At 32.7% G+C, this 16,715-nt stretch overlaps 1 protein-coding gene across 3 annotated transcripts in view; it reads right to left on the reverse strand.

Annotated features, from left to right (window-relative positions):
* AUH (AU RNA binding methylglutaconyl-CoA hydratase) overlaps nucleotides 1–16,715 on the reverse strand; it is a 146,243-nt gene that overhangs the window by 93,610 nt on the left and 35,918 nt on the right. For 2 of the 3 annotated variants that reach the window (XM_011382229.2, XM_023524483.1), the window contains one exon: nucleotides 4,207–4,293. The exons of the other annotated variant lie outside the window; for it this stretch is intronic. In XM_011382229.2, the coding sequence (XP_011380531.1) occupies nucleotides 4,207–4,293 (87 nt within the window). The remainder of the gene's footprint in view (nucleotides 1–4,206; nucleotides 4,294–16,715) is intronic. 3 annotated transcript variants of the gene reach the window in all.

Below are 16,715 nucleotides of genomic sequence, written 5' to 3' on the forward strand. Positions count from 1 at the left end.
CCACTGTGTTCTCAATTTGCATTTCTATGATTACTAAAAAGGTTGATCACCTTTTCACATGTTTACTTCCTATTTCTTTTTCTCTTGTATAAAACATGTTTTTCTATCGTGTTGTCTTACTGACTTCAAGGCTGCATGTATGATTGTATGTGTTGATTCATGTATGCATGTGTATATACATGAATCCTTTGGCAGCTCTGTGTTTCAACTACTTTCTCTCATTTGTGGCTTTTCTTTCTACTTTCTTTACAGTATTTTTTAATGAACAAATGTTCTCAAATTTAAATTGGTAGCATTTTTCAAGCTTTCCTTTTAAGTGTTCTATTCTGTATTTAAGAAATTTTTCACTCTGTCAATATCATAAAAGTTTACTTCAAAAACAAAGTCAAGTTTTTGCTGTCCCCCAGCTATGTGTAATACATCCTCTGTCCTCTATCAGCTCCCCTACTTATTTAGGTCTGTTTTGGGTTCTGTATTCCATTCTACTGGTCTATTTGTCTATCCAAAAGCCAATAATATACCATCTTAATTTTCATATCTTTAAAATAAGTCTTAAGTGCTGATAAGGTAAGATTCCTCGGTTTCTTCTCTAGGCAGGCTTGGTTATTCTGGGGCCTCTTTATGCTCAAATTTTTTACAAAATTAATGCTGAGAATTCAAATGTAATTAAATGGAATCTGTACATTGAATCATTTGTGAGAATCCTCTTTTTGATACTGAATCTTCCTATTCAAGAAATAATGTCTCCATTTAATTCTTTAATGTCTTAAAATGAAATTTCAAAATTTTTCCCATATAGCTTGCACATATTTCTAAATCTATTTTTGTTCCTACTGTAAATGGTATCTTTTTGACTGCTATCTGTCTGGTGCTGGTATAAAGATAGCCAATTGATTAATTTTAAATATGAATCTTATATTCAGCTATCTTGTGACACTCATTTCCAGTCATTTGTTGATCCTCATATTTTCAATGGAGACAATCATATCACTTGAGAAGGACAGTGTTATATTCTTTTTCAATCATTACTTTATTTCTATTTCTTGTCTTCTGATACAGGGCAGGACTTTTACATTTTACTACTAAGAAACATATCTTTCACCATGCTAAGGAAGTTCCCTTCTATTCCCAATTTGCCTTGAGCTTTTTCTATGACTAGATTTGACATCTCTCAAATTCTTTGTATCAATTTACTGCAAAAACATATGTTCTTATTTTAATTGGCTAATGTCGTGAATTAAATTTAATATTTTTAAGTGGAAATCTCACTCTCCTCCTTATATTCCTTGGAAAATTCAATTTGGTCCTTTTTTAAAACCAACTGGATTTCATCTATATTCACAATTGAAACTGGCTCCTTTTATTTATTTCTTCATTGTTTTTGTCATGTTTATATATGAAAGTTATACTGATCTGAAATAGTAAGTTTAAGAATGAACTCTCACTCTAACGCTCTGTAGTAAGTTTGTATAAGATTATAATAATCTGTTCCTTACAGGCTAGGAAAAGCAACAGAAATGTTAATCATTTGACATGTAAAAAAGGCCTGGTACTTTTCTTTCTGTCAAAAAAACTTTTAACTACTGATTCAATTTCTTCAGTAGTTAAATGACTATTCTAGATTATGTTCTTGAAACAGAAATTTCACATTCATTGCCATAATGATTTTCACAGTATTTTCAGCAGATGCCTGAAACCACAAGTACATACCAAACCCTACATATACTATAATTTTCCTATATGTACAAACCTATAATGAAGTTTAATTTATAAGTTACACACAGTAAGACATTAAACAGAATAATAAAATAAAGCAATTATAATATACTACAATAAAAGTTATATGAATGTGATCTCTTAAAATATCATCTGTATTCTACTCACCCTTGTTCTTGTGATGTGAGATGATACAATCAATGCCTATGTGATTAGATAAAGTGTGATGTGAGATGATACAATCAATGCCTATGTGATTAGATAAAGTGAGGTGAATAAGATAGCAACTTAGCCTTAGACTACTAAAAGGATTAAATGAATATCAAACACTGCAGTACCATGATATAACCAAGACAGCCACTAAGTAACTAATAAGTAGACATCCTATATAACATGGATATACTGAACAAAGGGATGATTCACATCCCAGGTAGGACGGAGTGAGATGGCACAAGATTTCATCATACTATTCAGAATGGTACAATTTAAATTTATTAATCGCTTATTTTTGGAATTTTCCATTAAATATTTTTAGACCCTGATTGACCACAGGTAACTGAAACCACAAAAAGAGAAACTGCAGATAAGGAGGAAACTACTGTGTAACACCAAAGACATGATCCATGAAAGAAAAAATGAATATGCTAAACTTCATTAATATGAAAAACTTCTGCTCTGCAAAAGATAATGTCAAGAGAATGAGAAGATAAGCCACAGACTTTGAGAAAATATTTGCAAGACACAACTGATAAAGGGCTGTTATCCAAAATATACAAAGAACTCTTAAAACTCAACAATAAGAAAACAAGTAACTCAAAAACTGGGCCAAAGGCCTTAACAGACACCTCACCAAAGAAGATATGGCAAGTAAACAAATTAAAAAATGCTCCCCATCATATGTGATCAGAGAAATGCAAATTAAGAGACACAACTACACACCCATAAGAATGGCCAAATCGGTAACCGACACCACCAAATGCTGACAAGGATTCAGAGCAACAGAAACTCTCATTCATTGCTGGTGGGAATGCAAAATGGTATGTTTACCTGAAGACAGGCAGATTTTTTACAAAACTAAACAGACTCTTGCCATATGATCCAACAACTGTGTTCCTTGGTATTTACCCAAAGGAAATGAAAACTTATATCCACAAAGCAACCTACACACAGATGTTTACAGCAGTTTTATTCATAACTGCCAATACTTGTAAGTAACCGAGATGTCCTCTGGTAACTGAATGGATAAATTGTGGTACATCCAAACAATGGAATATAATTCACTAAAAATAAGGTATCAAGGCATAAAAAGACATGGACAAAGTTTTAATGCATGTTATTAAGTGAAAGAAGCCAATTTGAAAAGGCTACATACAAACTGTATGATTCCAATTACATGACATTCTACAAATGTAAAATTATGGAGACAGTAAAGAGCGGTTGCCAGAGGGGAAGTAGGGATGACTAGGCCAAGCACAGGAGATTTATTTTTAGGGCAGTAAAAATACTCTGTATGATACTATAATGATAGATACATGTCATTTTACATTTATTCAAACCTACAGAGTGTCCAATACCAAGAGTGAATCCCACAGTAAACTATGGACTTTGGATGATTATAATGTATCAAAGTCGGTTCATCAGTTGTAACAAATGTATCCCTCTGGTACAGAATGTCGATAATGGGAGAGGCTATGTATATCACATGTGGAGGCAGGGAGTACATGAGAAATCTTTGTACCTTCCCCTCAACATTGATGTGAACGAACTGCTCTAGAAAAATAACTGATGGGAATACAAATTATTACAATCTATCTGGACTATAATCTAGTAGAGTTTATTAAAATGTAAAATGAACACATATTTAGAACTGTAATTCTATGTTTTTGAATTTATCCAATAAATACACATCCTAATGTTCTGAAAGACTTTGTACAAAGACATTCACTGCTTGTTTATAAATAACAAAAACAAAAACAAAAACAAAACAAATGTTCACTAATATAGAAAGAACTTCTAAAAAGAAAAAATAATTTAAAATTTTGAATAAGAGTATTTTGTGGATTACCATTCAGCAATACATTAAAAAATATTTATAATAAATTACTGATATGTACTATAATACAAATATTACATGTAAGTCTGTAATTCTAAGAAAACATTATGACCCTATTTATGTAAAAAACAAAAAAATTCCAAATCTATAAATATGTTTGTATACACAATTATTTAAGAGATATACTTTAAGTTAAAGGCTTATGCCAAATTATTCTCTTTGTTTTCTAATAACTATCTTCATAGGTCATAGGAGGCCTCTTTATTCTTCACAAATATCAAATCAAATATATTACATCTATTTTACAACAACCAGCTATAGGTCACGATTATCTAAGTATCTTGGCCAAATTTTAAAAGTTGACAGTGTGCGACTTTTTAAATCTGACATTTAATGTCATCTTCAGCATGCTAAAATGAGAATTTAATTGTGCTTACCGATTTCATTTATCACTGCCCTTATTTTCGATACAAAAGGACCAACTTCACTGGAATTCATTTTGACTCTTTCCTTAAGGTCAGCACCTGCAAAGTATTTTATTTACAGGTATAATCTAGTTATAAACAAAATTTTAACACGATAAATTGAAAATTTATTTAAAATTCATATAACATGAAAGATGACTGAATTTATCAGTTAAAGAAATTACATTACCTAAGTTTTCCTTCTCCATGACCAGCATCAGGGAGAATAACATATCTGTTCATACATCTACTAAGAGCTTAAAGTAGTGGTTCTCAAATTTTGTGGTATCAAGACCCCTTTGAACTCTTAAGAGTAAGAGACTTTGTTTAGAGTAAATGTTTTTATATTCTAATAGAAATTGAAACTACAAATTTTTTTACTATTTATTCATTTAATAATACAAACAAACCCATATGTGTTAACATAAATAACTACAGATTGATGCCACTTCCTTCGTTCTTGCAAAGATGTTGGTAGTTTTACCCATCATTGCTTTTTGTCCCATCAGTGCAAATGTCAACCCAGTGAAAAGGGCAAATCACATATTACTGCTGTGAAAATCATTTCATGGATGCCTGCCTTGATAACTGCAGATCACATTTGAGAATCACTGGCTTTAAAAGTATGAGCAAACTGACAATTTTGTAATTATCACTTTATCACAGAATCATAACTTTGGAATAGAGAAAAATAAATATAAAGAATTCTTTAAGAGATCATTTACTCTGTGGCTCAACGTTCTTTTTAACAGAATTAAACTATCTGTGGAGGGTAGGTCCCCATTTAAAGAAACAGAAAACGAAGTAAAATTACAGCATAGAAGGCATATACTCAGCTACTTACTCTATTATTAGTCCATTATAAGTTAATCATGACTAGACATAATATCAAGTACCAGCTGAGGTTGGGACATTTAGAGCCCACATACTTCCTGTGGAGTGAGAACTGTAGTTGACAAAGCACAAACCCTACAATCCATCAGTTCTTAAGTATATGTACAGACACACACATAAACACACACACACACACACACACCCCATAGAAAATCTCTCAAAGACATGTCCAAAGGAAATATGAACAATAACATTCAATGAACATACATAAAACAGCAAAAAACTGAAATAACCTAAATAGCGATCGAAAGATTCTTAATAAAACTGGGACATATACAATGAAATGTTACATGTGCCGCATGAAAATGATAGAAGAGTATGAATATGGGTAAATCTAAAAATGTGGAAGGATATATAATTATATAAAATTACAGAAAGAACACAGGCTAATAACCATTTACATTAAGTTTTTACAAAAGAATGCTTTTTGGGGATATAAAACATACATGGAAATGATAAATATCAGATTCAACTGGTAGTGACTTCTAGGTGAGGGAGTAAGATGTCGGTGAGGGAGTAAGATGTGACTGCCAATGGGCACAGAGGACTTCAATCTTATTTGTAATATTGTACTGCTTAAGTTAGGTGGTAGGTACTCAATATGTTAGTCTTAGATACCTAACATATGTTCATAATTAATTTTTCCAAGAATTATTAAAACTTAGCATGAAAGAAAAATGTTACTAGGGTCAAATTTTCTAAACTAGTAGGATGTATTTGTTAAAAAAAAAAAAATAATGGTTCAACTCACTGCCATTTAACATTGAGAATATAATTTTAAATTGAGAATATAAAATGTTGTTAGTATATATTGGCTAATACGTATTAGTTAATAAAAGCAGATAAAGCAGGACAATGTGAGAAAGGGAATTAGATGAAAGAGGAACCAAAGTAATGAAGAGAAGACAGACAGGGACTCCAGAAGAGCTGGTCCAGAAAAAGCCCCTGTAAGTACATCATGGGATCCATCAAGTCCTCTGGCCATGAGGGTGCCCTTTAACACAGCAACTAATGCTGCAAAGGGGGCTTTCACCAATATTCTGACTCTGTGACCACACAGCATGCTTTCAAAACCACGCTCAGGTTAGAGACTTAGAAGCTAAAGGAAATCAAGGTTTGGATTCCTGACACATGTGGCCCATTCACTGCCCACCAGTCCCAGTGGAGAGCTTTGGAAGATATAAGTGCAGCCTTATGTGCACATTGGTGTGGGACTTCTTTGGGATTCAAGGTTTATTTTAGAAATAATTACCTTTATCCAAGGAATGTTACACATTTGTACTGAGACCCTGACAAGACTTTTGAAAATTTTTAACATTCCTTTCCATTTTTACCTTGGAAACACACCCTGCAACCACATTAAGAACCTAAAAATACAGTTTCACTCCTTATCCCTTCTGGGACCATAAATTTTTTATATAACAGTGTCCAAAGTTTTATTTGAAGCCAAATATTTTTAGTTTTTACTTTTCAAATTAACTTTTCAAAATGTTTAAAAGCATTTACTTTTTACATTTGAAATCCTCTAAGTCCATGACTACTCACTCACCTCAGGTGAGCCCTTAGGCTGCCTAGCAATCCTACTATATTCCCCTACTCCATTTGCTCTCCTATTCATCTACAGACCATTTTGTAACTTCCATCTCTCCTCAAACCTCAAAACCTCCTACTCAATCCCAATATAATTTACTAAGAAAACAAAAGCATTCAGAAGAGAAATTTCACTAGCTCCACCACCAAATCTATCCACCAACCAGGATTTGAACCCACATACTCTGCCTTCCCTCCTGTTAGTTACTATGGGTGGATTAATTTATAATGGAGGTCAACTGTGCCCTTATGCACTAGATTACACCTCTTTCAGAAACATCATTTCAGCAATTATCCTCTTACTGGCTCCCATCATTAACAGTATCCCTCTTTAAAGAATCATTCCCATGAGCAACAATAATTCTGTAACATTGTTCATCTTAAAAATAAAAAAAAAAGTGCATGGACTTTCATCACCAGCTCTGACGCTCTGACAGCATAGCTTATTATCAGATCAATTCTTCCAGGAGACACTGGATAAAATATTTAAGATAGCTGTGTGAAAGCAATGGTGAAATACTAAGCCAGCTGGTCTGTGAAAGGGCTTCAAAGAAAATTTAAGTTTCTAAACAATGGGAGACAAAATTAGAGCCCAGGGCTTGCCAAGGAGGAACACTCTAGGCTTTCAGCTGAGATCTCTAAAGGTTAAATATAAAACAGGATAAACAAAATCATACCAAGATTAACTGCTAAAAACCAAAATCAAAAAGAAAATCTTAGAAGCTGCCAAAACACAATTAAGACATCAAACTAATTTCTGAACAGAAAATGAATGGTATCTTTAAAGTAGGGAAAGAAAGTAAGTACCAATCTAGAATCCTAGACTAAGCAAGCCCATACTTCAAAAAATAATGGTGAAGTAAAGGCATTTTACACACACATACACAGACTAAAGGCCAACACCAAAAAAAGAAAAAAAAAAAAAAGGAAATCTTCAGGAAGATTATGACAGTAGAGTTTAAAATCTTATTATCCACTGCTTGAGACATACCTTAAAATATAAGGGCTACAGTAAAAGGGTGAAAAACAAGCAAACATTCACCAAAAGAAAACTTGTACAGTCATCAAATCTCTGACAAAAGAGACTTAAGGCAAGAAGCATCACTAAACCTAGCGGGTCATTTATAATAATAAATATGATGATCTAAAAAATTCATAAGAATTCTAAATTGGAATACATAAAATAAGACACGAAATTATATAAACCAAAAATGGACAGAACCAAAAAGAAAAACTGACACATCTACAATCACAGTAGATTATAACAGACCCCTCAAAGTAACTGATAAAGCAAGCAAGCTAATATCCTTATCAGACAATATCATTTCAAGAAGTAGGAAGTAGGAGATAGGAAAAAATCTCAAACCAGAAGAAATAGCAAAATGAAAGCAAACTTTTTAAAATACAAAGCAAATGTGCAAGAGAGAAAAATCAAAGCCGATTCTTTGAAAATAAATAAATAAATGATAGACCTTTTAGTACAACTTGTCATGGACAATCAGAGAAGTCACAAATCCCAAAATCAAGAATGAAAAGGAGAAATAATACCAAGGACTTTACAGACATTAAAATATTAAGAGAATATTATTAACAACCTTGACCCAATAAATTTGAAAAAGCACATGAAGTGGACAAATTCCTAGAATAACACAACTTATTAAAACTAAGAAAATAGAAAATCTGAAAACACAAATACATAATAAAGAAATTGAATATGTAATTAAAAACTTTCTTACACAGAAAACTGCTTGCCCATATGGCTCCAACAATCAATTTTTCCAAACATTTAATGAAAAAAAAAATATTTAACATTAACCTTACAAACACTTATATGAAGAACAGAAAAACAAAAACTTGATAAGAACATTGTAAGGAAAAAAAAAATGTGACAGGCCAACCTTTCTCAAACACTCTTAAAGAAAATATCGGTAAATCATACCTGCTAGTAAAATAAATAAAATACATTAAGACCAAGTTATATTCAGTCCAATATTCAAGACTGGTTTAATAATAAATTTTTTAATTTATGAAATTAATGGAAAAAAGGTGAAAATCATAGAAATTTTCAGTAGGTATAGAAATAGTTTGATAAAATTCAACACATTCCTTAACATCTTCATTGAGGTATAATTTACATAAAATAAAATTCAGTCATTTTAAGCATGCAATTCAATTACTTTTAGTAAATATACAGAGTTTTACAAATATCATCCCAATTCAGTTTTAAAATATTTCCATTATTACAAAAAGATCCCTTATACCCATTTGTAATCATTCCCTCTTCCTGTCTCTAGCCCCAGGCAACCACCAATCCATTTTCCAATAACTTTGCCTTTTCTGGACTTTTATATAAATAAATTCAAACAACATAGTAATGCACCACATAAGGATGTTTTGCTCAACAATGAACCAGATGATGGTCTCATAAGATTATAATGAAGCTGAAAAATTCCTATAGCCTAGTGACATCTTAGCACAACACACTAGTCATGTGTGGTGATGGTGGTATAAACAATCCTACTGCACTGTCAGTCCTATAAAAGTATAGCACATACAATTACAGTAGTAGGCTATACCATCTAGGTTTGTGTAAGTACACTCTACGGTATTCACGTGACGACAAAATCACCTAATGTAGCATTTCTCAAAATGTGTTCCGGTCAATAAGAAGCATATGACTGCATATGGTCTTCTGTGTCTTTCTTCTGTGTTTTTCAGATTCGTCCATATTACAAGAATTATTCAGCACTTTTTATTTTTTATTACCAAATAGCATTCCATTGTAAAGACAATGAATATTTGGGTTGTTTCTATTTGGAAAGTAGAAAGTAATATTATGAAAAATACTCTAAGAACATTTGCATACAAGTCTTTGTGAAGATAAATGTTTTCATTTGTCCCTCAGATAGACACACAGAAGTAGAATTGCTAGGTCATATTGTAAATTCCTATTTAACTTACATTTTTAATAAAACTGCCCGTTTTTTGCAGTGGCTGCACAGGTTTACATTCCTATCAGCAATACCTAAGGGTCTCTGTTGTTCTACATAATCACCAATATTAGTCTGTATTTTTGATTATAGCCATTTAACTGAGTAGGAAGTGGTACTATAATGGTTTTAAATTTGAATTTCCCTAATGACTAATGAAGTTAAGCATCTTTTCAGGTGCTTATTAGCCATTCACACAGCTTCTTTGCAGAAATGTCTATTCAAATCTTTTACTCATTTTTTTACTGGATAATTTTTCTTCTTACTGAGTTTAAGAGTTGTATATTGAATAAAAGTCCTTTCTCAGAAATATGGTTTACAAATATTTTCTCCCTGCCTGTGGCTTATTGTTTCACTTTCTTGTTGGATTTTTAAGTTTTGATTTTAATTAAGTCCAACTTATCAATTTTTTTCTTTTATCACTTTTGTTTTTTGTGTCATAATCAACACTTATTCTTAATTAAAAATTCATAGCAAACTAGAAAAAGAGAATATTTTTTTAATCTCATAAAGAATAACTATAAAACACTTATAGCTAACATCACCTTTAATGGTCAATTATAGAAAACTTCCTCTCAGAGATCAAGAATGAGACATGAGTGTTCTTTATCACTTCTAGAGATAGTACTCATTCATGTAATGAGAAATATTTTAAAATTACAAGGATCAGAAGGGAAAAAAATAAAGCTGCCATTATTAGCAGACTTAATTATACGTGAATAGCCAAAATAATTCACAAATCATGAGAATAAGTGATTTCACTTATTCCATTTAAATACTGCTCACTAAAATGGCCCTCTCCTAAAATTCCTGTTTTTTTTAATAAACTATTTTAAATATGCTTTAGGATTATTTTGCATTAAATTTCTACTTATTTATATTTGCAGTGGACCAGTCCAGTGGGACCTTAGAAAAGTTATGGGAAACAATAATATTCTTTGTTGTACACTACAGGATGTTTAGCTTCCTTGGTTCCTAATTAATCAAATGACAAGAAAACCCCTCAATCACTGTGGCAACCAAAAATGACCCCCAAATTCCAATGCCCCCCAATGAATTTTACCATCCCCCTGAGGTCTAACACTTTAAGCAAATGGTGTTCAACCTTATGTTCCTACTGCTGCTAAAAAGAATTTTAAAAAACAATGTCCCCCCTTAAATATTTTTATACTGACATCTAAAATTTTTCATCATTTAAGTTTAAACAGTTGCAAGGGTTGCAGTGCACTGTAAACACTGGCATCTTAAATACAATTATATGTATGTATCACTGTAAAAGTATCCAGTGGAATCTACATATCACAGTGATATGATTCTCTAAATCACCCATGTTTAAAACATACAAATAATCCTTGCTTTACAATAAGAAATATTACATCATTTCTTTCCTGTATGAACTGTTATTTCAATTCCACTTTCCTATATTTCTTTTCCTCTGATGTATCAGTGTTTATGCTTAAAAATCTTTTTATTGATTATTGTCACATTTCTTTGCAACAAAATATGCATATAAATTATTTTTATTAAATTTCCTACAACTATAAAGCACTAAGCTTAAAAGTTTTCCTCTGGACTGACTTTTCATTACAAGTATTATTAGCACACAACTGACTGAAGCATAACTATATTGCAAATCTGATAACTGTTAGATATTAAAAGTAAATGTTTATTGGAAATGTATTTAAATGAGACGGATGGAACTATTTCCTCTCATTCTATTATTTCACATATCTACACATGAAAATAATTTATTGCTAGAATGAGGTGAAGTTTATTATTAATTTTACTCATGCTGAGAAAACTTTATCACATAAACAAAGGAGTTTTAGTTCATCAATGTCAACCAATTCTTTTAACTCCTTTAGAGCCAATGCCTCCCAAAAATCACATAGCAGTCAAGAAGCATTTAACAATTCCATAACAATTCCATGTTGTTGTCTTTAAATTATGCTAAAAGCAAAGAACTAGAAACTACCAGATAAAGAACAAGATCCCAGCTGAAATTCTCAACATTAGTATTTTAAAAGACCTCTCTTTTTGGCAATTCAGAAGCTTATTTCCCTCCCAAAGTAAGATCAGGACTGACTGTTGTAAAATGAAAAGGCAACTATGAAAGGGAAGATGATAAAGACGATAAAGAGATCAGCATGAAAAGTTTTATAAAGGACTACATATGTTGTGTATTAGCTAGATCCCTTTAAAATTATCTGTACAACCTGAATGCCTCGAAATAGTCCAGCCTCGGTCTGGAGGATCATTGCTTTAAGTCATTTTCCTTGGAGTGTGTAGTCCTGGGTCATATAAAATGCAAACGACAATCTTTAAAAGTTATTACCAAATTGTTTTCAAAAGTGTTTCTACCCCCATACATTGCCATCTGTGCACTGCTCCGCATTATCACCAGGGCCCAGTATTATCACACTTAGTAAGTTTTGCTCATCTAATTGAATGAGAAATGGTAGCTTTAAGTTGCATTCTCAGTAGTAAAAGATGAAATGCTTCACAAATTTGTAGAGCATTATTGTGCAGTAATCAAAGTCATCATTTCTGAATCTTTCCAAATAATATACATGTGCCGGCATCCATATACCCTCGTCTTCCTTGCGCCCAACTCCAAACAGGCTTTTATTTTCTCCATTCAATCCAAACATCAGGTCAAGATAACCAAAGATTTCCAGGGGGCTCAATCTATATCTTAATCTCTAAGCACCACCATGGAGATGCTGCTGCTCCCTGTGACCTGCGGAGGTGTCAACCTAAAACCGGAGACCAATCTGTTGTTTCCCTTCCCTGCACTGCTCTTTCATGGTGGCTGTATCAAGGTTATCCTGGCCTCACAAAAGCAGCTGGGAAAGAACCTTTTTTCTTATTTTCTCAAAGAACATATATAAGATTGGAATTATCCATTCCATGAATGTTTGGGAAGAATGTTCCTCTGCAGTCACTGTGGCCAGGTGTTGTCACTGTTCTGGATTAGTCAAATTTTCTATTTCTTAAATCAGTTCTGGTTAAGCTTTATTTTCCAATTATTTATCTATTCTACCTAAAATTTCAAATTTATTGGCATCAGTTAGTCTTAATATTATCTTACCAGTTTAATCTCTGTGGAATTTATACCTATAACTTCCTTTCCCAATATGAAAATTATTTATTTGTTCTCTCATCCTTGACTAATCTTTCCAGAAGATTTGACTATCTGACTTTTCAAAGAAGCAGCTTTGGGCTTTATTATCCTTACTACTTACTGTGTGTTTTCCATATAAGAAGTTTGTGCTCATCTTCATTTCTTTTCTTCTACCCTATTTGTGTTTATTTGTCATTTCTTAAGTTGGATTCTTAGTTTATTGAGTCTTTACTTTTTCCTAAAAAACAATCTTAACTATATTACACAACCTTTAAAGTATTTTGTTAGAATTCTAAGTATGTTCTAATTTCCATAAAGATTCTTTTGTTGAGCTGTAAGTTATTTAGAAGTTATTTTAAATTTCCCAGTGTAGAGGACTTTTTCTAATTACCTTATTCTAAATGACTTCTATCTTAACTGCCTGTAGTCAGAGAACACAGCCATTGAAATCTGTACAGGTTTTAAAGCCAAGCAGATGGTTAATTTTCATAGATATTCCACGTGTGCTTAAAAGTAATGCACAGTCATCAACCACTGAGGGCAATGATCTACAGATGTACATTATATCAACCCTCAGTAAACCAGGAAAAATAATCAACACCCTTTATCAGCTGGGGCCAAAAGACTCTGAATTTTATACTTAGGTCACTTTATAAATAACTTACAGAAAAAAGAAAGACAGTGAAAAAGCAAAAGTATTAGAAATTTTAGTCAAAATGTCAACATAACAAATCCATATTTTTATTTTTCTTGGTATGTGCATAAATACATACACACCTACAAATACATACATACATCTATGTGTATTCACATACATACGCATACCACACACATACACACAAACACACATGCGAAAAGGGCTATATCATTTGAATAAAACTGTTCAATTGACATGTAACATATAGTTTTATAAAAACTGATTTCTAGATTTCAACTATATCTCTAATAGAGAATCGTTACTTCTAGTTCTTCTTGTACTTACATTGTAGAAATTCAGTTCTTTTAAAATTTCTGATGGCTCATAATTTCATTGAGAAGAGGATAGCCATATTCTTCCCAGATTGTAAACTATTTTCATTTTTAAATTTATAAACATCAGTCAGAATGATCGAGCCAATTATTTGTTTCCACTTCTGTCACCTATTCCCTTCCTATCACCTTTGTATAAATATCTGCCTTCAACACTTTTCACTTAGAAGCTACATCAAGTATATATACATACACAAACTTTTTATGAAATGCAAGAGTACTGTCATTCATCCTTTCAGCAAAATGGGATGGTCCAAGTTCTTGTCACAAAACACTGCATGATAAAATTCTCCCTACTAAATGACTAACTGGATACAAATTCCGTATTTTCTTTATATAAACCACAGAAATATATTATTCACTCATCAATTCTTGGGTGTGAGGAAATTCATCTAAGATACTACCATCTGATTATTCAGACTAAGATTTCACTCATATGATCAACTTCATCATGATTAGGGCTTGGAGTCCTGTTGTCTCTTTTAGCAATATTTTACCCTTATAATAGCTATGAAATGTCTTCCTCTATCAACTTTTCTACTCTTAGCCATAAAGAATAGAAAATAAAAAATTTTATATTCTCAACTGTGTTCAATGAAAGGTAAAAGAAAAACCACAGAGATTGTGCCTCCAGACTCCATATACGGTTTCTTAAAAGATGATACAATTCATGAGCCAATGAAATAAAAAAACAAAGATAATCCAATAGAAAGGATTTGACTATTGCATCTTCTAGGCAATCCCATTCATTCTTCTATTTTCTTATTTTAATATTTCTTAACATAGTTGAGAATAATTGATGAGTAATGATAAAATCATTCTTAGGATGACAAAATTACTAATATAAAGACATAGTGACATAGGAACCCATAAAGCATCTGAGATTCAGAAAAAAGTCCAATTACCCACATAGTAACTGCAAAAAAGCAATAGTTTTAAGCTTTTTTAAAGTAAAGTTTCTGTTCTTCAGAAGACCTCTAAGAAAGAATGAAAGTCACGAAACATCAATTCATACAAGTAGAATTGTTCAAAAAAGAAACTCAAAAACTAAATTTGGGTCTAGGGGACTCTGACGATATAAAGGTGAAGCTTGTTAACTGACCTATTCAAATCTTCTATAGAGGTACTGACTTTTATCCTGTTTAATTACTGAGAAAGGTGGTAAAAATTCCCATTATGATGGTGGATTTATCCATTTTTCCTTATAGCAATATCAATTTTTATGCTATATATTTTGAGGCTGTTTTTAACAATGTAAAAGTTGAGAATTATTATACCTACCTGGGGAATTGATCCTTTTACTATTACCCAGTGACTCTCTTTACCTCTAATAATTACTATCCCTAATAAAAATTTGTTTGAAAGTCTATTTTATTTGATATCAACATAGTTATACTAGCTTTTAGCATTAGACTGGTATATCTTTTTCTAGTCTTTGACTTTCAACCTATGTCCTTATGTTTTAGGTGTTTCTTAAAAGCAACAACTTCTTTTAACCCAGCTATTTGTCTTCTGATTAAAGAATTTAGCACACTTACACTGACCCTCCCTGCTTTTTAACCATCTTCTGGATTGACTGTTTTTATTTTATTTACTCAGAAGTTTAAATACTACCTGTATACCAATGATTGTCCAGATTTTTATCCTGAACTACACACTCCTAAACTCAGCTGCCTACTAGGCATGTCTGGTTGTATGTCTAATATGCATCCTAAACTCAGTAAACCCTTCCTTCCCCCAACTATTAAATTTCCTCCCCCAGAACACATTCTTCCTGCATTCTTCTACTCCTCAGTTAAATGTAACTCCATCCTTCCAATGTTCAGATCAACACAGAGTGAACCTTGACTCCTCTTCCCCATACCCTCCTTTTCTTCAATAAATCCTGTTGTCTCCACCTTCAAAATACAATATATGTAGACTCCAACAATTTTTTACCATCTCTACCACTACTACATTGGTCCAAGTATGATCTTAACTGTAGAGGATCAAAGACAGATATTCTGGAACAGTCTATTCTCAACACACGGCCAGAGCAAGCCTTTTAAAACTTAAGTCATATTAGGTCATTCCTTAGCTTAAAACACCCCCAATTTTCATCTCACCCAGAGTAAAAACCAAAATTCTATGTGACTTTGATTCCTACTACTTCTATGACATCACCTCCTAGTACCTTTCTTCTTATCTACTCTGCTCCAGGGACAATAACCTTCCTGTTCTTCCATTATCTTGCAAAGTATGATGTTGCCTCCAGGCTCTGTACTTGGCTTACCTCTGCCTGAAACATTCTTCCCCAGGTAACCCCAAGGCTCACTCACTCACTTCTTTCAGGACTCTCTCTTTTATCTCTTTCTCAGAGAGGGGTTCCTTCTTTACCATATATAGAACAGCAACTGTCTATGTCAGCTGAGAACTCCTTATTCCTCTTACCCAGTTTTATTTGCATTCAGAGCACTCATATGACACAGTACACATTTACATTATTTGCTTTCTCAGCACCACTCCCACTCCACCCACGCCTATGGAGGCTCCACAAGAGCAGGTGATTTCTGTCTTATTTACTGCAGTATTCCCAGATCCTAGAACAGTACCAGGTATGTGACAGCCTCCCCTCCAAATCAACCGATGAAGGTCCCATCAGGGAAGGGAAGGAAGAAAGAAAGAGAAGGTGGGGGAGGGGAGAGAGAGGGAAAGAAATCCATGTGTTTTTTTTTTTTTACAGTTCAGCCCTAAAGAAGACAGTATAGTAGGTATTTTTAAAATAAATGAAATTGGCCATCTACTAACCATCTATTGCCCTCCTCCATTCCCCAATGGTAGCCTTATTTTTGTCCTGGCCCCTGCCCTCTATCCCG

Source organism: Pteropus vampyrus, unplaced genomic scaffold (genome assembly GCF_000151845.1).
Source record: "Pteropus vampyrus isolate Shadow unplaced genomic scaffold, Pvam_2.0 Scaffold469, whole genome shotgun sequence".
Lineage (NCBI taxonomy): Eukaryota > Metazoa > Chordata > Mammalia > Chiroptera > Pteropodidae > Pteropus > Pteropus vampyrus.